Here is a 23124-nt window from a genome sequence, read left to right on the forward strand (position 1 = left end):
TTGTTGATTAGTTTCATGCTTGTGTCTGTAAAAGCACTAACCAAATTAGAAATTCTCAGGAAAAAACTGCTCCGGAAATCAAAGTTACTTGGTTGGCCGTAGCAAACATCATTTAAGTTATTAACTGACACTCCTGTTTGAAATTAATTAATGGATAATTCTGCTCTGCTTAACTACTTGTGTTAGGTGAAGGGAATTCCCGTTAGACAAATAGAAAATTGCCTTATAACGGGCTTTCCACGATGACATCGTTTACAGAGTCAAAGCCACAATATTTTCCTGATGGTACCAACACGATTACTAACAAAAAGCTGTACATACGTATGGGGAATGATTGACAAGGTACGCGTAAATATGGCACTGTACATCGTCGTGGGTTAATTATGTTGAGGAAGAAAGGCTTACACTCTGATTTATTCTGAACAATCACACTCTTCACGCCTGACGGGATCTGAAAACAAACTACGGAATACGCAGATACAAGTTTTACCGGAAACTGCATGAAAAGCATCCCTATGCGGAAACTACCGATAGTGAACACTCACATGAGGACGTTATATAAAACAGTTTTCACTGTTACTTTCTTAATCGCATTTTTCAGTTACTTTTTCAAAGACTTCTATTTTTTATACAAAAAACATACAAATATCTGACCATGTACATCGTGGCATTCGTCATCGTCATCGCTGTCGGCGGTGTGTGCCGGGCGGACACCTTCAACGTAACCGCCATCAACAGCAACGGGACGCAGACCAACATTACGACCATCGTCAACACCAACGACACCATTCCCTTGTTGACCAGTGACACCACAACAACCACTACAACGCCGACAACAACAACGACGACCACTACGCCAACAACAACAACAACTACGCCGACAAGTACGACGACCGATACTACAACAACGAGTACAACCACGACGACTACCAGCACAACGCCAACGACAACCACGACCACACCCACCACCACAACATCCAGCACGACCACCACGACAACCGCGAATACCGGCTGCCCGGATGGTTGGTCACGGTATCGCAACAGCTGTTATTACACGGGAGAACGTTTTACCGGGTAAGGTCATACAATTCTGACGTATCGATCTGTCGTTCTTTTTAGCAAATTTGGAAGTCAAGTTTGGTAAAATCTGGTGTCATTAGAGAGCCACCTTATGACCTTACACGTGGGCAGATACGATTGATTAAATTGTTTGTAATTAAATTCGGCAAAGTGCAATTTTAAACAAAAAGCCCAATCTGTCTTTGCGTAAGGAGCATATGACTCAGCACCTGGAACAACGATAATTTTACTATTTTCCACAAAATGTTTCTGGTTTGCCTTTGATCTAATTAAGCGCGTGCGTGCGTCAGTTTTTCACTAGTGCTACATATTATATTTACCGCTAAATGTTTATACGCGTAATCGTTTCTTGTAAAAGGTCGACTTCCTCCTTTGTAGGGTTACTTTCTACGCAGCGCTGGCGTTCTGCCGGAGCTTTGGACCGAAGGCCCATTTGATCGAGCTGAACGACCTGGATGAATACAACCATATCCAAAATATTGGTAATTATACATCGCCTATTCTGTTTAATTACGGTTAAAATTATAGTCCTGCATGCCATGACAAGTACAATATTTCGTCTTATAATAAGCTTTGATCACCTCAATACAGCGCCTACTGTAGCATGCATATTTACGCTAATTGCAAGACCATTCTACCGTAAATTAATAATCACAAGCACATGTTTGTGCAGAAGTACTGGGAAAAATTGGCACATGATTGCAATTCGATAATTATCTGTAGTTCAGTCGTTCAGTTAAAGTTTTAACAAAACTGCATCGGTTATTAATTGCGATCTTATAGTTGTTCTTGCAGCTGTATTCTCCGATAGTTATTTCTTTTTATAATTATATGCATATATATATATATAAATATTGTATTAAATATATGCAGTGTACATAGATACCACTTAAAATTTGTATGATTTTACGAGTTCCTTAACACTGCCTTTAATTAGTTTGCGGCATATTTAATTTTCAGCTCACAACGTTTCGTGGGGCGACGGGCCTTGGATTGGAATGGTGCGGATGTTTAATGATCGCCGGTTTGTTTTGCCATCAACCAACGCCGTCACTGGAGACCCATCTTTTAATAAAAGTGAGTCTTTCGTCAGAACGTTTTTTTTATGGAGCAGTAAATTTAATACATCAAAAATTCAGAAGCTTCCAAGAAGTGCAGAATAACAAACAAACATCTAATATTTCAAAGTGCCGGTTGAGTTTACAGTGACTTCATTTTGTAACGCTGCCTTTGCTGTTTGGTGGTCAATTTTGTTGATTAACTTTATTCCCCACTGAAAGAGTATAAATTTTGTATGTAACCTTTAATGTTTCCAGTGATCGAGGACATTGCCGGCAATCTGGGAACGGGATACAACTGTGGCGGCATGGATAAATCGGGGAATCAGTTTGGCTTCTGGTCGTGCACGCCGAGTGGAAGCCCTTGGTGTGAAATAGATCTGTAAACTGTTTCTGGCACATGACCGAAAACAACAACGTTAACAAAGTATCAAAAAGCGCTTGTGTTATGCGAATATACAGTAGAGAATTTTAATTCATATTATTTACCGCTGCTATGCAGCTTGTACGAAATTTTGCGGTGCCGTTTTTTGCATCACGAATTGATATTCTGTTAATTTTGTGATTGAAAATGTTATTTATTTTGTTCTATTTTGTACGGAGATTTTAGTAAACGATTGACAAACAGCAATAAAGCATGATTGCAAACACAAAATATACTGTCAGTCGAAAATATTTTCCCATGCTCAAACAGATCTTGGGAATGCAGCGCTTAATTGTCAGCTGCACATTATAGTTTGCTTTTAAACAGATCGGATCCGGTTGCTATTAAAAACACTGGCTATTAAAGAAGGCGAAGAGAACCTGGTAGCGTCGAAACAACATCCGCATTTACAGGCTTCTCCTTCTCCACACTGGATATAAACGTGTGACAGATGTCTGGCGATGTGAAAGCCGAACGTTGCTCGCGGTCTAATATTTCGCGGTAGTGGTGAATGCGTTGTGTCAGTGATTACAGTATGTATGTCTTGCGGGCCTAAATCCACGCCGGCTATTTCCGGCCCCGCCGACGATCTACCGGACCCGTCAACATCTCGTTAAAGAACGCGGAGATGTAGCGATGTATACTTGTACACTCCCGGCAAATGTATCTCATCATGTTTGTGTGCCGCTGCCGACGCCAATGTGTTTTTTTTCCTTCCCATGGCGTGTATGACGCAAGTTAAACTCGGTCCCACTTGTCACAACAATTGTGCCCTGCGCTGGCTCTACTATATGTTAACTGTTAACCGTCGACTTTACGATGAGAAAAGTTGTCGAAGGGAAAAATCCATTAGTGAGATCGTTAAGAATAAACATCATGTGTTGTGTCTGCGCTTATATATGCAGAGCTGTACAGTGGGCAATGCCGGCACGTTGCACAAGCTTGATTATGGACCATTTGTGGTGGAAAATCGGCATAATAATACGGGGGAGGTTTAAGAGCGGCTGTGGGAGATTATTCATGAAATTTCAGAATGGACCGATTCATCCTGGCCAGTATCATGTAAAAACAACCTCAGCGCAGTTTATGCCATAACGCGACACATTACACGCGCCATTCACGGGCGAGATTGCTTTTTTGTTGCCGATGACGCGCCCATGTGACATGATTTATAACTGATCTTGTCAAAAACAAAACTGTTTTTACGGTTACCTCGTTGTTTACGAAAGTTTAAAGTAATTTTTAGCTCGATGCACAGCTGAAATTAGCACTGTGTAGCATTAATATATTCTACGTTGCTTGTTATTTGCTTTTATTTATATTTTGAATGCATTATTAATTTACTGATGATTAATCATGATATTAAGTGCGTGGTCGAAATTAATTACAGCAAAATGTATTCTTTTGGTGTTTGTTAGGCTTTTATTTGTAGTTTATATGCATTAATAATTAACTGGCGATTACGTAATTTGTCGCTTAGTTTGCTGTGTAATTTGTTTTCCGCGAAAGCATTCATGTGTTTGGTACAAACAGGATAAATTGTACGACACATGTATCAGCAAACATGATCTTGCAAATTACTTGTAGTTCATGAACTTGGTGTTAATTGCTGTTTTTTGCACACTGCTGGTTTAAGTGAACGGGGAAAATCTGTTAAATAACACCGGGGTCTTTATTCAATTGACGCCCGACGCTCGCAGACAAAACTAGCCGGGATCGATTAAACGGGAATTCTCTAAGGAATCAACAGACAACGCATACGCCGTGTTGTGCATCAATTAAAGCCTGTACAAACAAACATCAACCGCTCTATACAGGATGTACGTTACAATAAATCCGCATAATACTCTGAAAAATTTGTTTTCACAATGTAGCACCAAATGTTTTCCGCACCGCCGGCCATACGCACAAACAAGCCGGTCTCATTAAGGTCACCGATCAGTTAGCTCATTAAGGCCAGTTCACTTTTCATCGTTTGCGCTTGCTCTCCGTGGTGGCCGACCGATACCGATAGGGATTGTCGTAGTTGATGACCTCCATACCCTCCAACGGCTCCGTCCGCTCCTCCGCCACCGGGACGCGGCGCTCAGCGTCCACCGGGCTCAGCTTGTCTTTGCGCTGTAAAAAGTCGTAGAATGGGCACGCTTCCGGCGCTTTGCACTGTTTGACCTCGGCCGCCTCCAGATTGAGACTACTGCACACCGGACGCAACCGGCTTTCGCCTTCCTCTGGGACGTCCAGATAGGCCGGAAGGACGTGGGTGATGCCCAGGAGTTCCATTTCCTCCGGATCGGTGGTGGCTGTCACTTGGCCGAATTCGGTGAAGGACTCGATGACCTCGCGAGCGTGTTCCCGTTCCTCCTGGATCTGGGCGGCGGTGACGCGTTCGGTGGTGACCGTGGAATCAAAGGATTCCTGCGTGGCCAGGCCCAGTTTGTCCAGGATGTCCAGAGCTTTTTCATGGATTTTCCGGATGACCTGACCGGCACCGAGATGCCGGCGGCGCGGAGTCTGGCTGCCGCTGTGCGAGCTGCCGGAGTCTTCGGAGTCGCGACGTGTACTGGCGCTGGAAGCTGTAATATAGACGAATACCGTAAAGTAAAATGCAGACGTTAAGTTAAATTTATATGCTGGAGTCTTTTCAGTTGGTTAGCGAAAAATTCTAATAAACTATGGAATTATTAACCATGAGTTTAGAGAGCACTAAAATGAAGCAAATAGAAAAAGAAAGACGTTGTAGTGCAGTGGCAGGTTTTCGGACCATGTGCCATGTGGGGCGTAGGTTAGTGCCACATATATAAAAATGTGAATCGAACACGCATGTTATATCCATTCGTCATAAGTACTTCTAATTCGTAAAACCGGTACTCAAAACTTTTTACATTTAGCTTTATTGAAACAGACATCCGCTGCGTCGGAAACTAAACTTTGTAATTATAAGTGAGAGATCCCACGTGTTGATCCTGGATATGCACCCCGCGCTGACAGAAATTTATAAACAAAAATCAACTGGCCGGAAAGTGCATGATTGTTTATTATTCTTCTAGCCGCGATAAAATGCCACATCAATAAAAACAGTTGATATTATGTAACCGACCAAGGAAGCCCCTAATCAACATTTCCAGTTAAAATGCAGCGACTGCAGCACTGAGCACAGGCCGACCATATCAGCACTCATGTCGGAACTCGGAAATGCGTGGAATTTACTCGAATTTCATCGGGAATACATTTGCATATAACACAACCGCATGTGCTGGATTATCGCGATAATTTCCTTTTATCGCAAAATGTACGGCATGCACTCGGTACGGCAGATGCAATTCACCGCCTCATGAATGCAGTGCCTCGGCATTCTTACAATTATAAAAAATGCTTGATTGGTTATTCTTCAAATCGCTCATTTTCAATCAATAAAGTTTTTTCATTATTTTATTCTTACTAAAGTTGAACGTCAATATCAGAAAATTACCAGTAACTTAGCGTAGCACTTAAATAATCGCATAATTATTGCAAAAAAAAATTCTGCAGCGTTTGTAAGTCTGGGCTCTATAGTTTATTTTCGGTTTGGTTTACGTGGTGAAATATACCGGCATCTACTCAAGTTTTCCCTAGAGAAAAAATAGATTATTTTATATTTACTTATGCAAAAGCTTACCAGAGCGACTGTCCCCTCGGCTATCATGCCGTGACCTTTGGCCTGGTCCTCCCAGACCCGGTTCCTCCAGATCCAGGTCCTCCACATCAATCGAATCACTGAACACCACACCGCCCAGTCCCCCGTTCTGGTAGCCGTCCATATTGTGGATAATATTCTTGGATGATCCACGTTTGAAAATGTCCCGCAGTTTATTCTTAATGCGCCGCCGACCTTGCAATCCGCTCGGCTTTTCCCGGGTATTTAGAGAGGACACGCGGGGGCGGGGCAGTTCCGCATCCAGTTTGGGATAGAGACCATTGCGGCGTTCCGTGGACGTGATACTGGCCAACACCGGAACTTCATCCAAACCGACTAAATTGACATTGGCCGGGAGGGAAGCGGAGAGGGAGTTACCGGTTGCCGCCAGCTCCAGCATGTCGCTGGCGCCGCTATCATAGCGTTTCCGGGGCGAGGCGATGGGCTTCGGGGATCCACCGCTGATGACCATGATTTCCAGGGAATTTATGCAATTTATTATATTATAAATCTCCAAATGAAAGTAAAAAAAATCTGAATAAAAAATACTTTTATAGGCGAAGTGGGAAAAATAACCGAGCGCTTTATAGCCGTTAACTCGGTCAACTCAAGGGCATTAAAATTAACTAGTGCAATGGAGAAAAGTCAAAAGGATCATAAAACCAGCGTTTACGAATCGTCGATGACGGAAGAGAGCAGCCGTACTGTGTAATCGACGAAGGAATTTGAAACAGTTTCCACTCTACCCGGCTTTTTATATATATACCCGCCTTGGCATCTGGACCGGCAGATCACTCGGCAGCTTCCGGCCAATCAGTAGTGCGGAAGGAGGCGGCTGCGTTAGGGCGGGTGTTGTACATCGCGATGGGAATTACATACACAGAATCACCGATAGCGCGTGCACAGCGGGAATATCTGGTCATTTGTTGCATTATGTGGTGTGACGCGTCCCACAATTATCCCGGATAATTATCGCGTGTGTACTATTATGCCGGTGGTAAAAAGGTTGTTTTGCGGGGAAAGGGCGCTAGTGCCGGTAAGCGGTGGTGATTGTGTGCGAATCATCGGCAGATTTTCTTGAATGCCGGCTGACACATCATCCCGCTTTACCGTACATCACGAGATGCGCTGCGCACCGGCTTCAGAGAAATCTGTTTGTTATTTTGTTTTCGGGATGGGATTGGGAAGCGATAATGGTAATTTTCTCGTAATGTATGAATGGAGAGCTAATCATTTGATTCAGTATGAAAGCTGCGCAATAATGCACTACTTATTGCAATTGTGTATAAATATATACACGGCTTAGTGTAGTGGATATCAAATTACAATAAAAGATTACGTATGTATTTTACAATTCAAAGACAAACCCAGAAAATCGATCCCGCTAAAATGTAATCTACGCCTTTATCTTTTGCTAGAAAAATCAAGCTGCTCGTGCGCAGATGCAAAAATAGTTTTATGGAAATGCAACAAATAAAAAATCAATTTTACTAATAATTTTGTTTATTCGGAATTTGTGCATAATTAATTGCTAAACACGAAATCAGCAATTTGATATAAAGGAACGCAACCAACTACCGTCGAGCAAAATTCGTTCTATGATGTAACTATTTTTCCAGACAATTTGGCACAGAAAGCAGTGAGGCCTATGACGCAAGGGGACAGAGGCTGTACGCAATTGGAATTATCGTTCCTAACAACGATGAATTCGTGATTAAGAAATGAGTTAACGATGCCCTAATTAAATCACTATGCGCGTCTTTCCCGTTAATGAAAGGAAGTATCCGTACATAAAACGCAATATTATATCGAATCTTTTAATTCTCTAATGTAGTGGCTAATATTCGCATTAATGAATTTATAAATTTGCTCTTCAACTTAAAACAGTCGATTTATGTGGGTTGCAAAACAAGACAAAATTAAAAACAGCAAGAGCAGATTTCCACCCATTGGTGCTTCACCTTTTCCGTTGCAATCACATTCAAATTGAAAGCCTTTTCTCGATGACATTTCGGTATACATAAGCAGGCTGAAGCAGCTAATATGCAACAATCAATAAAAACAACAAAACATCGACTGACAGACAGCACGCATGATGTGCATACGCGTGCAGCTGACCTTTGCGTTCTATGACCTAAAGGTCAAAGAGGGAACTTCGTTGAAGCCTTATTAACATGATTAACGAACTAAATTTATCGTTCCGTAACACCAAGAAATCAAAACCTTGCAGTATGTGGTAAGCACGAGACAAACATCTCTTCCGTAATTAATTACCAAACGCAAAGGTCAACTATGCCGGGTTCAAACAAACAAGCCAATCCTTAACAAACAAAAATTCCCGTGTCATCTGCTGAATATTGTTGTTGACGGCGCGCCTTCTTGACATTCACTATAGTGGGGAATCTTAAGAAACAAAGCGTGCCTGGTGCATTTGTTTGGTAGCTAGTCAGCTAAAATGTCGAGAATCACGCGGACTGCCGGCAAGAAGTGGCAACACGATAACACAACTAATTAGCTGCAAGGCTGAGTTATGAAACTTGATTATGCATGATTCGTAACGAGAATGGTATGTATACAGTATTCAGCTGTGTTGCATAGGGAAACGGTTTCCAGACTACGCAGGACATTGTCTTGTCATTCTTGGAACAAACTGCGCGGTCATTTCCCCGGCCGGTTGCAATGATCATGGTATGGCAACCATGCACAAGGTCAAGACCATTTGTGGGGATGTACAGAGTAGTTCGTAGTGCAGTGGTTGGTCATAGACGAAAGTCTGGACATTTTGTCTAACTTGCGATGCTTTTACTTGCTAGACGCGTGGTTTTGTGTAGATGTAGTTAACTGATTTGTGCAGATAAATCAAGTTTTCTCTTTGTGGTTATTTTAACAGACATTTTTTGATTTACTCATAATTTGCACAGCATCAAGATTAAAATAACACGGTCACTATGATACTGATGTCTTATTGTGCATAAAAAATTGCAGACGTATTTATGCAATTCAGAAACGATGCAGTAATTAAGAAAACTTTATTAAATTTTATGAATCGATTCTGCAGATTAAGTAGGAAGCCGAAAATTTATTAACCGGAAACTAGCCAATGCAGTGTAAAATTTTTATAAAGTATTATACATACACTATTTGCTTTACATAATTTTGCTTGATATTAATACTGCTGAAAATACTTCCTTTGACGTAATTTAACTTACTGTAAACGTAAGTAAACTTACTGTATGTGGTAATTTACCGCATTTTGAATATAGTATGCTCTAATCACGAGATTGCTATTATTTTACTTATTATTACGCATATTGTATGGAAATTAAGTATGTACCAGGCTCGCTAGCGATCGTTTGAGAGGTACAATATCTGCAATTACAACTCATAATACGGTCAGAAGGTAAAATATTTCTTTATCAATTTGCAACCGGAAATGCTCATCACGAGTTACGAATAGCAGCCAACCGCCGTGTCGCAGACCGTTTTGTACAGTTATTGCTTTGCACGGGTTTCACATCCCGCGCGACATTTAAAAAGGGAAGCCTACAAAGCGGCGGCGGAAGTCTGGCAGGAATTCAAGTGCATGTGTGAATGTGTGCTTCTGCGGAGATGCTTCATTTGTTCCGATATTGTCAACATTCTCCGTACCGGGTTAACGCCTGGGACCCCGTAGACCGGCGCGCCAGACATGTACAGAGAATAATGTGTCAATTAAGCATTTGATTGATCACTTTGGGCCAATCCCGCTAACGACATTCCTATCCACTTCAATAACACTTGCCGTCAGAAACGGACCCCGTCCCTGGCCCATATCCTCCGTGATCCGCCGTGATGAACACGGACATTTTCGACAAACAAGCAGGCAACGTCAATCTTCGATTTGTAAAAAATAAATACAATCACGAGATGTCGAGCATTAGAATATTTTCCAAGAAAATAAACCTTTTAATAATGCATATCGATCGCATGAAGTAGGTTTACGGATTCGTATAAAAAAACTGAGCGTACGGAACAACTGAACTGTGGTGAAGCTAGAACTGATATACGAAACAATTAGGGTTTTCATTAAAAAATATTTTTCGGTTCGGATTTTCTTTAATGTACGTACAATAACAAACTTGGCAAGGACAACTTCAAGCAAGACGCTATCGTAGCACAGCGGGTCAGTGATAAAATATGCGAAGCAAAGTAAAAGGCAAAACAATACAACTGGTTTCATAATTATATGTAGCAAATGATTTCTTTTCTTGTTTCTTTTTTACCAGTAAATGAAACCAACGAAGACAAACCGGGAAATGTAATTAATATGTATTCCGGTAATAACTCTGAAATCTTTTTATTTCTTGAATATTTTACTAATAAATCAAATCAAACGGAATCTATACAAATCAATTCCATTCCAAAGGAAACACAGTCAGCAGAAAAAAAACATGTTGATTTCCGTGCTAGTTGCAATCAAATTCTAATCGAGTTGCAAATCAGCTAAATCGTAAAACAAAAGCAAAAAAACACATGAAACGCACCCATCGGATCTGTAAGCCAAAAAGCGTCGATCGCTGACAAGTGACGCAGTGCACGGCGTCGTCGCGTCCCGTTTCCGTCCCGATCGGCATCTACAGCACGCCAGACGACTGCTCTTCCGCTCGTGCACCCTACAAGACGACATTCACAATTTTCACCGCGCATGTGTGTTAGTGCGTCACCGGCAAACTGCTCTATTTTTCCCCAACGCCAACGGGTCTTCGTCAAGCGCGGGCTCATTACAAGGTTAACGTTAATGGGTTTCGTCGAATCCCATGAGGATTAAGCTGAAACCGGCAGAAATAGCCGCGGCTCGGGTATTGGCTAATATTAGCGTCAAAACTATTACGGCTTGGATTTATTCGCGATGCTGATTGAATAAGAAACCTTTAACGATCTACGCCAATGCAACCCTTAAAGCCAGGCAGACAAACACGTACAACAACCTACCAAAAACGCTAATATTACACCAGTTCGGCAGTCATATGGTGTTTAGGTGACAATTTTTTTTTGTTGAATAAAAATATTACTATGTAAAAAAAAGGTTTTTCAAATTTTCAGCTTAGAATAATTACTAACGAAGGTTAAGAAATGATCACAAAACTAGTGGCTATTAACCACTGCACTACGACTTTGGTGGTTAATTAATAACTAACGCTCAGCAAAGGGAGGAGTGATTTTTCAGAAAAGCGTTCTTCCTAGAGAAATCCGCAACAGTACGATTTAGCCAACACAAGCATCCATGCCGGTGGCATCTACTATGTGCCCGTATTAATTACGTACACAAGTAACCAAAGCTAAACGTACCCGTAAAATCAGTCCACTGCGCGCCATACTTGTCCGAATAAGCGCGAAACGCATATGATCCCGCAGTGTCTCCACATTCTGCTGGATTTTATAAGCCGTTTCCATAAAGACGTTCTTCTCCTGGCGATTCAGCGTCTGGGTGAGGGAGTCGATGCGCGCGTCCAACTGCTCGTCCATAATCATTTTGGTCAGTTCATCCTGTAGCTCCGGCACCGTGTAGCGGAACTCTTCGGCCATTTCCGCCAGCGCCACACTGGCATAGCAGCGGAAGTACTCGGTGATGCCGTGACGACGCGCATGTTGCAGCAATTTCTCCACGTGACGGGCCAACAGGACATCCAACATCAAAGCGTTCTAGAATGGTGCAAAACATTCTCATGTGAAATTAATTGGGAAAAAGCACGAAAATTTAAAATAGGACAAATTAGAGAAAATCGTAGAGCACTGGCAACTACCAGGAATCTCACTAGCAGTCAGCTTATTTATAGCACGAACAATCAGCTTACAGTTAACACTGCATACTTTCTGAACAACACGAACATAATATCTTTGATTTTTTAAATTCGATTAAATTTTGCTTGATACTTGAACGCATCGTAGGCAATTAATGTCGTCCATGTTGTTACTCAAATAAACTGTCTGACCTTGATCTCATCGAATGCCTTGAGAAATTCACGGAATTTGGAATTATAAAACACCTCCACCAGGCGACGGATTTCCGGTGCAGTTTCCAGGAAGCTCTTGAAACTCCTGTTGCAAGTAAGTCAGTATTATGTAATCACATAAACCGTGCCATGACCTGCCAATTACATACTTGTTATTCACAACTTTATCCCGCAAGTCCTGGCGATTATATGTCGCTATGGCGCACAGACTTCCATAAATAGCAATATCCCGCCCGGTCAAAACCTGCAACGCAAATCAGTGCTAATATTAAAACTACAACACTATTTTCTTCCAGTTTCACTCTGAATAAATGTTGCCGCGTAATCTTTGAATAAATCTGATTGCAAACACCTGCTAACAAAAGCACTCAGGAAAAAATGCAACAAAAAATGCAATTAATAATCGCATAAAGTAGATTAGTGGAACTGCTTCGACCATGCAAAACAACAAGGAACGTCTTTAAGAAAGACAGCAATTTACCGCTTCACGGTGAAATAATAATATTAACGGAAAACGCCACAACTTTTCTGAAGCCATAGCAAATCAGGATCAACCAGCACGCAGCTACAGCATAATTAAGAGAAAGCCGAAGGGCCCACTTTCCCATGCAGATGGGAAACGACCAAGAAAACCGATAGTCTGTAATTATCTTCTCGGATTTCGGCACTTCCCGCGACTTACCATAGGAAATTCACAATACTCCGAATTAAGCGCAATAAAGAGATCAGCAGCATCCTTGAAGTTGCCCGTGGACATATGGTACAGTGCAATGCAGGCCCTAATGAGATTCCACGAGGTCTCCAGTTTCTTGTCGATCACCGGTGCCGCGGGAGCGGCGCCACCAGCTGCACTGTTCGGCTCCTTGTCTTTCGTTTTGGCAGCCTCTCGCTAAGAGAAAAATTAAACGCTGTCTGATTATCACAATTTTTAATTCAGCAATTTTATGTGCAATCTCGACAACGTATTCTATGAACTAATGTACCACACGCATATTGAAGAAGAATTACGCTAACGCAAATACGCAACCTTTTGAATGTCAAAATTCACTGTATGTCTAAGCACCGAGGAATAATTTAACCACAATTTATTGCAAATTTAAATCTAAGAAGGACATTACAAAATTGTGCCGTAATTAAATGCAGCCTAAAGTAGGCATTATTTACCCCTCGTTCCATCTGCAATCCCACATCTTTCATCTGCTCAACAAGACTTTTACCGTTGGGAAACGTTTGGAGATATACACAAGCCTGTAAAAGCGAAAATGCATTTTTTATAACAAATGGTACCGAAAGAAAGGAAAAACATAAACCAAACAAATATACCTTTAAACGATTAGCCAGCGTCTGCGCTTGCTCCTTAAAGCCTTCCCCATAGTCACGGGCTTTGTTGAAGGATTTGAGGGCGTTGCTGGCGTCCCCAGCGCTCAAGTAATGATTCCCGATTTCTTCGTGGCCGCGTCTGCGAATATCACATTCTCTACTAAAAACGCAATTAAAAATTTCCAAAAATGATAAGTTAGCAACTTTAACGCGACGGTATGGTGAGCCCTTTTCCAAAACATTGTAAATATCATTATGAACATCACAATACACAACAGAAGCAGATAAACAGCGTTCAGAAATTAGGAAAGCCCACGCACCTGATACTCTCCTTAATAGAATTAGTCTTATAGTTCTTCAGGTCGATATCCAGTTTATCCAGGCGGGTATCGAAAGCACGCTTCTGCTCACGCATCCAGTTCTCTTCCATACGTGGCAGTGTCGCATCACCATCTTCGCCTTTCAAGTTCGCCCTGAAAACAAAAAGAAATTCTTCTAAACGTTACACAAACAATCATAACGGTTGAAATAAAAATCTAGTTCAAATAACTACTAAAAACCCAGACTAAAAACAAAACACGAAATACACCGCGATGCAAACCGAGAAACCACCAATAAATCACTACCTCTCGGATACAAGACGAGAAAACTTGACTGATAAAAAAAGTGAGGAAAAAATTAAAAAATAAATGGAGAGCAATTTTATACTTTGAAAGTAACTGTTTGAATACGTTTTTATACGCTCATGCAACTGTCTGTACATAAATCAGCGGAAAACACATAAGGCCAACTAAACGATAACTTACGCCAGTGCCGCCTTGAGATCGTCGTAGACTTTATGATACAGTGTGACATCCTGCGATGTTTCCACCAAATGCTTCAGCACCATCTTGAAGGCATCCACACGCAGCGGCGGACAGTGTTTGGCAATGTGCAACAGACGCTGAGTTTTGCTGATGCCCGCATGGCTCCCCACAAAAGTGTCTAAATCCTATAAAAATATCCAGAAAATTTTCTGCAAGTGTGTAGCAGTACGATATTTTATGTAAACTATTTAACAATTAACAACAGTTCGAGTTTGCAAAACAGTCAAGGCGCTGCAATCATGAAAGCTAAATCGCTGATATTCTCTTGCTTAGCACTACTCTGCAAGTAAACTTCCAAAAGAAACCCTGAACGTGACTTACGATTTATAGAAAAAACTTTAATACAAAATAATTATAAAAATTATGTTACAAATTAAAATAGCAAGCGATCAAAATAATTTTAACATAATCAAAAAATTATGTTAACACTTAAAATATCAGAAGCGCTAAACGGCTAAACTCGTAAAGTGCACAAATTCTGCCACTCACGATGGGGATGGTATCAATGACGAAATTCATATCCTCCAACGGCAGAATGGGTACTTCGGGCTCGTTCAATGGCAGAAAGACATCCGGCTCCGCGGCATACAACGGCGAATGATGTCCCCCGAAGGCCCCGCGATAATCCATCTTATCGGATCCCCGATCGGCCATGCTGACGGCCAGCGCGTACTCCAGATCGGGGTCGTCCTGCATCACCACGTCCGGGATGTTCATCATGTTCCCGCCGGCTGACGCGGGCGGCGGGGACACGGCCGGGAAGTGGTGGACGTTGTTGGACTGGGAATGGTTGGCGTGTGGGTGCCCTGCAGCGGGATGAGCGGGACCTGACTGCATGGGCATGTTTTCCTCGTCGCTGAAACCCTCGTCCATGATACCTGACATCGTTGATGTGGATGTCTACTGCCTTATCACAAGGCCAAGTAGCTTGTGCACCTGGTTTGTGAATCAGAAGCAGAACTTTGGGACTAGGATATAGTTCAGTGACCGCTAATGAGCTGAAGTGGCAATGCAGAAAAAAATCGTGAAAATACTGTAACTGCAAAATCGCAAGTGTGTTGTGAGTCGAGTTAGCATTTTTGAGCTGGCTTGTGCAAGTACAGTACTCGTTGCTTACAAGCAGCAACTGCCACCCGCACAGTGCAGCCAGCAAAATTGAGCAAATGAACGGCTGTCTGTGTGAGGTGAGTAAATTCCGTAAGTAATACAAGTCATATATAATTTTGTACCTTTTTTAATTTTAGTTAATCGAAAGCATTTGATAAAACTCAAACAGCCAGTTTGATTCGGCATCCGCACCGGCGTTACAAATACAGCTACGGCCATGGATAACACTGGCGAACATTCTGAGGGAGGATCTTCTACTGGCGGCAGCAGTTCCTTCCAGGGTACGCCGATCCGAGATGAGAAGACGAGTGGGTTCTCGGTGCGCGTGAGCGAAATCGCTGAAAGCATTTCCAAGGAGAAACTGCAGGAGATCTTCGAGAAGCACGGCAAAGTCTTGGATGTCACTATGTCCACCTGCAGTGACAAGCCACGCTTCGGCTACGTCTTCTTCGAGGATAAGGATGATGCTGCTAATGCGATCCAGAGCGTCTGTGGCTTGATGCTGGGCGGTCGGGCGTTGCTGGTGAAGTGGGGTGACGAGTCTGACGGTACGCAAACTGAATAACACTTTTGCTACCTTTTATTTTTTTCCTCGTTGGTTTTTAACAGAATTTAAGAATTATTTATATCAGTAACAGTGTAACACAGTCGTTTAATTTTTATCGTTCTGTCGTTTAATTTTTGTTTTGCCATGTTTGTTAAACAATGCATATGAAACCTTTTGAAGCATATTAAGCAACGAAAGGATTTAAGCTTTCAAAATTGTTAAGACTCGGAAAAGATGCCATGCTAAGCGCTGCGCTTCGGTCTTACAATGAACCCACTGGTGCGTTTTCCTAGTAGCAGTAGTTATATTATTATTGAAAATTTAATACGCATTTATTTTAATTAAATTTCTTCCTTAAAGCTCGATTTTTATTTCATTTTAGCGGAGCCGGACCCTTGGTATTTGATCTTCACTATTCGTAAGTAAAAATAAGTTCTATCACTACGTATCTGACAGTTTCGGATATATTCTGTATTTTAGATTTTGCTATTTTTTCGTAGGTTCGGTGAAGTATGGCCCTGTTGGCTTCGAGAAGCTTCGGAAGCTTTTCGCTGAGGTAGGTTTGACATATTTTTGTATGAACAGTTTTAATTTTGACTGATTGCACATTAATATAAGGCCTCGTCTCGAATAGATGATCTGGTGTAGCCCACACTCATTTGATTGAGTCATTTCAATTCAAAAAGGTTTACAAGCTCAGATTTTTTTATCTGCCAAATTTGTTTCTATTTTTGCGGTTGGCATGAATGAATTACGCCAAACGTACGGATGAATTTTCTTCCGCCGAAGTACAAGATCGGAAACAATAAGCCACTTTTGGACCAGAAAATTGGCAGACATCATTGATCATCACACACGAAACAAGCCAAAACGATATTTTCGCACGAATTTATTTTTGGTATTCATTTACAATTTTTGTTTGGCTGATTTATTCATTGTCAACGGATCTGGGGCCGGACCCGTGCTCCCCTTTTGGACAACCATGCCTGACAATGCCAGTGAGGATGATGGCTACGAGCCTTTCTCCATTGAGAAACTTGCCAAGCTATTCCCTGATGGAACGGCCAAGGATCAGTGGTCTTTTACCAAGCTTATCCCTTTGATACGACAGATGATCCCAGCCATAGACAGCGATCTGGAATGCGTACAAAAGTACCCTGTATACCACGAGGATTTGAACGGCTTGATTACCAAGTGCTTCCAGGCCCAAGTCTCCCCGCTTATCACCCCGATCGTGGAAGAGAACAAGCGCCTTAATGCAGAGCTAACTACGGTGAAGGCCCAGATACGCGAATTACAAGAACGACAGAAAAGGTACGATGAGGCCTCTGCAACACTGCAGGCACTCCGGGACGAAGTTACAGCCTTGAAAGCAACCACTGTCAAATTACCTACGAATACCGTCGCAACTGGTGGATTAGTTCCTCAACCCTCCGGGTTTCGATCCACCACAACGACACCTGTCGACACACCAGTGAAAGGTTTCCCGTCCAATGAAGTTTCACAAGCGTCAACCCCTGACTGCAAGGTTTCCCCTCCTTGCTTCGATGAAACCCCTCTGAGTGGGCCCGCTACCAAAGAATCCTGGACAACCATCGTTAAAAAGGGAAAAGTGGTTCGCGGTACTCGCGAGAAGGCTTCTAACGCTTCAAATGACATCATCATGTCGACCCTACAGCTTAAGCGTGTCTCTAAAACCGACAAGGAAAGAGAGAAAAAGGATTTCTGTCTACACGGCATCCCCCCGCTGGAGCAGACTGAGCACCAGACCCCTGACGACTACAGTAGGGATTTGAAGGCAACCATCGAATCCATCGGGATCTCTGTCAGATTTGTCTCAATTTATTCTGCTAAAAAGGGTCGTAAGAATAGTTTGTTCGCACGTGTTGGTTCTTACGCCAGTGAGTCTGAAAAAATGTTCACGGCAGACAACTGGCCCCCTAACATCGGGGTGCGTGAATGGCAGTTCACCCCTAAGGAGCAGTAGTTGCCGCTGTCTCGTTTGCATACTTAATCAAACTTCTGTTTTCTAGTACTTAGTTTGTACTTTCACGTGATACTTATTAAAGGTCCTTTTGATTTCAACCAATCAACACTTCACAAACTGTGCAGTTCAGTTCAGTTCAAATCAAGGCTTGGAGTCGGCTTGCCCGTCCGCCCCGTAGGGTTGATAATTAAACAAGGAATAACTACTGTGCGCCTCATCGTACAAAAAAACACAAAAATACTCAACAAATAGAGCAAGCTTTAATTAGTACACACTACACAGCTTGGGCGCACCAAGACGTCCAAGCCGAAGAAACAAAAGAGAGCCCGAAAACACCATCGGCTCATGTAAAAGTAAGATTGTCTCAGCCATCTCGATTCGGTGGGCGGAGCGTACGCTCAACACAGATCCCTACTATTCGAAGCAGGTTTGGTATGGATGCTCAACCACACGATGTGGCTGTATGCAGGCCTCGTCTACAGACTACAGATACGGTACGCGAATCCACCTCGCGAGCTGGAGTTGCTGTGTCGCACCAAGATTCGCTTTGAATTCGGGACAAGGCCTAAGTAGTAATTCTAATTAAGTAATATTTTTTAGCATGAATATTTTTTAATTTTGAATGAAGTTTACCTGTCCCATTTTAGAATGCTTACAGTTTGTTTATAGAAAAAGCCAACTGCTCAGGAAGTCTTAACGGAATTGCGCGCTGTTCAGCTTACTGGTCACGTTATGTTGTACGTTGATGCGCAGCTGCTGCCAGCCAATGTCCAGGAGTTAAAGTTCCGCATCCGCGGCATTCCCGGCTCAACGGATCAAGTAAAAAGTACAATCACGTAAGTGAACCAAACCAGCAGCCGATCGTGAACACTTTGACTACAGATTTATACAGTAAAACATCCGTGATATGGACACTTTTCCATACGTACACGCTCTATAAGTCACCAAAACGCGTACGAGGAGAGCATAGTATTACCGTGCAGACGGACGGATCGTTTGTGGCAGTTTTTATCGTAAATTTACGTGATCAGCACCACTGACATAACGTACTCAGGCGGTGAGCATGCGACGGGCAGTGCTGGCAGTACTTTGTTCAGTGTGACTGCTGCTAAATTACCTACGTGCAGATTTTAAAAATGTTCAGCGTTGTTTATTCTTAAGCCAAAATTGTATCCATAGGCTTAAAAAATACATCTTTTGGCTGTGTCAGAGGCGTATGACTGCGCCTGGTGCGTACGGTCCACACTGGACGTGCTTGCACTCATTCTTGCCGTTATCGCCTCTCTCGTTGTACGTACGTGTGCTGCTGCACTGCACTCATCCGCTGAAGCGGATATACGCAGCGCACACACTGAGCATACTTGCTCTCTCGTTCCTCTCTCGCAGTATGACTCAGCGTTCATACGCTCGCGTTGGATTGAGTCCAGTCTGCGCATCATCACACAGCTGATGGCACACAGCACGTGCTTGCCGCCAGTTGCTTCTTTCACGCCTTGACAGACGCTCAAGAACCCTGTTAGCGGACACCTGCTAGATTCGGCCATCAGCGCCTTGGTTCTTTCTCACTGCTATTACGCAGCATTGTCAGCCTTTATTTGTCAATAAAGACACACTCGTGATCTCCTCGCCATTGTCTGTTACAGCTGCATGGATGTAGTTTTTTTATTTTGATTACAAAGTAATGATATGACTCTCCGCAGTTAACATAGTCTTCTATGGGAAAATGCATAAATCCAGCACCAGGTTTGCCATAGATGAGTATGCTAAATTCTTACGGTCATAACATTGCTTTGGCACAAAAGCACAAAAATACATTCTTTCAACCAAAAAGTATGTATTATTACGCATTTTTTAAGCCTATGGATTCAATTTTGACTTGAGAATACAAAAAGTTGAGCATTTTTGAATACTTAAAATTTGCACGCAATTTGGAAGCAATCACACTGAACAAAGTACTGCCAGCACTGCCCGTCGCATGCTCACCGCCTCGGTATGGTATGTCAGTTGTGCTGTTCACGTAAATTTACGATTAAAATTCAAATTGCCACAAAAACAATCCGTCTGCACGGTAATACTATGCTCTCGTACGAGTACCAAAATTACTGTACAGTGTACACTTGAAAAAAATACCTCTGACTGGTGAGTTCCGTACACCTTTACATTACGTACGAATTTTTCTGTATGAAGGGTGTAGGTATGAAAGAGATATCACTGCTCAGTTTTTCCATTTTTATTGGTTTTTCTTGTGAACTCAAATTCCTTTTTTGATTTACAGTAAAAACAAACCTGCGTACGAAAAGCGTGGCATGTCCGTGGAATGTAAGCGAGGCGAGTGGAATTGACGACGCAGAACAAATCAAGAAGTTGTAAACACCGACTCCACCTCAACAGTTAGCAGTTGGAACGAAGAGTTTTAATAATGTGATTAATAATGATGGGATCGCTTTGTGATGTTTTATGACGTTTTTGTGTGACGCACACAGGAAATGATGCCTTGTAATTACCGCCTTTATTGTGTTTATTGAGTGCATTTAGGTGCAGAACATCATGATTCCGCAGTAAAATTTCTGAACCTGCTGCATACTTACTTCTTTAGATATGGATTTTCTGGTTTAACGCGCTGGGGCGTGGCTGAAGTGCGGCATTATTTACAGTGAACTTTGCCATTCGTGATTCTCGCCGAGACTGCAACTGGCAGTGTGTCATTTTGACGTCACTAACAAAACAGGGATTTTGGAGTGCGCCAACAGGAGAATTGTGCATTCGCTCTGTTTCTGTTCGTGTGCTGAAATTTTCGAGGCGGTAATGCAATACGATGGTCATAGGACTAGCGCTAAATTTAAGAATACCGTAAACATTTTTATCACACATTTTTTCCTCGTTTGCAGAGAATGGTTTTCTATAAATTTTGATGTATCTGCCCAATTAACGAACAACATAGTTTGCGAATGCGCACTGTTTAAAAGTGCCGGGATAAGCACTTATTGTTATGGGCCTACGATGACTTCCCGGCGCACCGTAGGCGCACGGCTGCCAACCGCCACAGGGTACCATCCTGGCGAGAATAGCGCTTACCGGGTAAACGTGGCTTAAGTCAAACCAACCCAGTATCATAAAACCTGAGGCGCGGTAGTTAACTAGACCTTAGAAAGTTAGAACTTAGAAGGCATGAAGCAAACTGAAAGCCTGAAAAGTGAAACGCAATCGCATAATATAGAAAAAACGAAATTTTCTTACGCTTCGAAGCCTTTAGGCTTTAGGTTTTACAGTTTTGCCTTTTTTACAGTTACAGTTTTACATACTTTATCCAAGTTATCATAATGCGTCAGGTTCTGTTCTTGTAATCGTTTTGTGTTGATTTCTGTCAAGTTCTATGTTGGCCTGTGCATTTTCAAAGGAATCTAGCATTAAATTTGTCGTTTGCGCATGGTTGAGAAATTGTTGCGTCGAAGCTTTGCAGTTTTCATAAAATAATAGAAGTAGTATTCCGAGCGATATGGATATTAAGAAGACCGTCACGATTTTAACTCAGCGATTCGAGCAGTAAGTCGAAATCTTATCTTTCGCATCCTTGCTTGGTCGGGTGCTCCCTGCTGTAAAATAATAGCAACGAAATAGAACGCACAGCGTAAAGAGCGAAATAGCGATTGCGTTTGACTTTTTGCAACAGACGAGCCTTGGATTTCCAAACTCCAGCGCTCAGCCGACCAGTTAACCGACCGATCATCCCCGCCATTCCCTCCGCGCGGTCCACCGATTGCGGGGCATCCGCCACATCCACCGGCTCCTTCAAAGAGAACGACGCTAGAAAGAGAACCGTGCGCAAATGGTCGTACAGAGATTTCGACATCGGCCGTCCCCTGGGCAAGGGGAAATTCGGCCGGGTCTACCTGGCCAAGGAGAAGAAATCGGATTATATTGTGGCGCTGAAGGTGCTGTTCAAGAAAGAGCTGCTGGACAATAAACAGGAGCAGACGCTGCGCCGCGAGATCGAGATCCAGGCACGGCTGCGGCATCCCAATATTCTGCAGATGTACGGCGTGTTCTGGGATCAGCAGCGGGTGTATTTGATCCTGGAGTATGCGGCGTGTGGGGAGCTGTTTAAAAAACTGCGAACGGCTATAAGATTTCAGGAGCCGGAGGCAGTTACGGTGAGCTATATTTACAAAAGTGTTTTGGTAGTAAAAAACTTGATATTCCACAGTTATACATTGCCTGGAGGGAGATTTCGGTGGATTTGTTATTTTATGATCATTTTTTTATCCAACTACAATAGCCAGCTTCTCTTATTGTAGACGTCTTTCCAGGCAATTGGAAGTTTTTTTTTGCTAATTTTTGAAAAGTTGATGCTGGCGTACCAGTTAAAAAATGATAAAATTTAATCGTGATAATTCTAACATGTGTATTGAGTATTGCGTACTATGTACATAACCATTGTAATGAGTCTAATGACAATAATTAATGAAGTGTATTAAAATTCTGGCTTTCTATTTTCCTGTCGGTTTTGTCACTTTCGTGAACCGATTTTTGTGTTTCGGCAAGTTTTCCCTTCGTTCCCATTTCGAATTAGTTGAAGAGTTGGCCACGGACTACAGCTTGTGTGTGGTTGGGTAGTTTTATGGTTAAAACTGTTGTTGGGATATAAATTTTGATCGTGACAATCGTTTTCTTATCCTGAACAGTATATCGCTGAGTTGACGGATGCGCTGATTTATTGTCATTCGAAGAACATTGTTCATCGCGACATCCAACCTGAGAATTTGCTTTTGGGTAGTAAGCATTTCATGGTTGTTAGAAAATTTTGCATTTGGTCGTTCTCGGTTAGGTTTTTTTATCACACTGTTTTAGGCTACGGAGAGTTGATTTCGGTTGGTCAGTCAATGCAGCTGGTAATAAAAACCGTCGCACAGTTTGCGGTACACCGGATTACTTGCCACCGGAAATGATAACAACGCGCCAACACAAAACCGCCGATATTTGGTGTGTCGGTGTTTTGATGTAAGTTGTACCTGTGGCTGTAATATCTGCAAAATTTTGTACATTCTTCTGTAAAAAATCTTTTGCGTAAA

At 42.4% G+C, this 23124-nt stretch overlaps 5 protein-coding genes and 1 long non-coding RNA gene across 18 annotated transcripts; 3 read left to right on the forward strand and 3 right to left on the reverse strand.

The window, feature by feature from the left end:
• Nucleotides 1-575: 575 nt before the first annotated feature.
• LOC129585314 (salivary glue protein Sgs-3-like) lies at nt 576-2793 on the forward strand. Its single transcript, XM_055477953.1, has 4 exons — nt 576-1074; nt 1459-1562; nt 2041-2157; nt 2397-2793. The coding sequence occupies exons 1-4, from the start codon at nt 656-658 to the stop codon at nt 2522-2524; spliced, it is 768 nt and encodes a 255-aa protein (XP_055333928.1). The 5' UTR covers nt 576-655; the 3' UTR covers nt 2525-2793.
• A 1422-nt stretch (nt 2794-4215) lies between these two features.
• On the reverse strand, nt 4216-6944 carry LOC129585308 (uncharacterized). The gene is made up of 2 exons (XM_055477944.1): nt 6218-6944; nt 4216-5135 (listed from the first exon to the last, which is right to left on the reverse strand). The coding sequence occupies exons 1-2, from the start codon at nt 6705-6707 to the stop codon at nt 4531-4533; spliced, it is 1095 nt and encodes a 364-aa protein (XP_055333919.1). The 5' UTR covers nt 6708-6944; the 3' UTR covers nt 4216-4530.
• Nucleotides 6945-10555: 3611 nt separating this feature from the next.
• On the reverse strand, nt 10556-15491 carry LOC129585386 (COP9 signalosome complex subunit 1-like). 2 transcript variants are annotated; one of them, XM_055478039.1, is made up of 10 exons: nt 14904-15491; nt 14355-14539; nt 13869-14021; nt 13552-13708; nt 13393-13476; nt 12911-13117; nt 12378-12472; nt 12208-12313; nt 11564-11917; nt 10556-10887 (listed from the first exon to the last, which is right to left on the reverse strand). In XM_055478039.1, exons 1-10 carry the CDS (start codon nt 15297-15299, stop codon nt 10849-10851), a joined length of 1776 nt encoding a protein of 591 aa, XP_055334014.1. In that variant the 5' UTR covers nt 15300-15491; the 3' UTR covers nt 10556-10848. The 2 variants fall into 2 exon arrangements, with proteins under 2 accessions (XP_055334014.1, XP_055334015.1); XM_055478040.1 differs by having other exon boundaries at nt 13552-13687; nt 14904-15490.
• Nucleotides 15492-15530: 39 nt separating this feature from the next.
• On the forward strand, nt 15531-20631 carry LOC129585387 (uncharacterized). Of its 10 annotated transcripts, none has more exons than XM_055478041.1 (6): nt 15531-15598; nt 15659-16069; nt 16451-16486; nt 16569-16624; nt 18725-18891; nt 20331-20631. In XM_055478041.1, the coding sequence occupies exons 2-6, from the start codon at nt 15739-15741 to the stop codon at nt 20395-20397; spliced, it is 657 nt and encodes a 218-aa protein (XP_055334016.1). In that variant the 5' UTR covers nt 15531-15598; nt 15659-15738; the 3' UTR covers nt 20398-20631. The 10 variants fall into 10 exon arrangements, 3 of the variants coding, with proteins under 3 accessions (XP_055334016.1, XP_055334017.1, XP_055334018.1); XR_008690021.1 differs by lacking the exon at nt 15531-15598 and adding an exon at nt 18545-18627 and having other exon boundaries at nt 15609-16069; nt 18714-18891; XR_008690022.1 differs by lacking the exon at nt 15531-15598 and adding an exon at nt 18545-18624 and having other exon boundaries at nt 15609-16069; nt 18714-18891.
• Nucleotides 18129-19161, reverse strand: LOC129585390 (uncharacterized). The gene is made up of 2 exons (XR_008690023.1): nt 18712-19161; nt 18129-18620 (listed from the first exon to the last, which is right to left on the reverse strand). It is a non-coding gene; the product is annotated as an uncharacterized LOC129585390 (long non-coding RNA).
• A 597-nt stretch (nt 20632-21228) lies between the features above and the next one.
• On the forward strand, nt 21229-23050 carry LOC129585389 (uncharacterized). Of its 3 annotated transcripts, XM_055478046.1 has the most exons (4): nt 21229-21598; nt 21726-22206; nt 22738-22825; nt 22904-23050. In XM_055478046.1, the coding sequence occupies exons 1-4, from the start codon at nt 21552-21554 to the stop codon at nt 22999-23001; spliced, it is 714 nt and encodes a 237-aa protein (XP_055334021.1). In that variant the 5' UTR covers nt 21229-21551; the 3' UTR covers nt 23002-23050. The 3 variants fall into 3 exon arrangements, with proteins under 3 accessions (XP_055334021.1, XP_055334020.1, XP_055334022.1); XM_055478045.1 differs by having other exon boundaries at nt 22738-23050; XM_055478047.1 differs by lacking the exon at nt 22738-22825.
• Nucleotides 23051-23124: the final 74 nt, after the last annotated feature.

Source organism: Paramacrobiotus metropolitanus, unplaced genomic scaffold (genome assembly GCF_019649055.1).
Source record: "Paramacrobiotus metropolitanus isolate TYO unplaced genomic scaffold, Prichtersi_v1.0 Parri_scaffold0000016, whole genome shotgun sequence".
NCBI classification, from domain to species: Eukaryota; Metazoa; Tardigrada; class Eutardigrada; order Parachela; family Macrobiotidae; genus Paramacrobiotus; species Paramacrobiotus metropolitanus.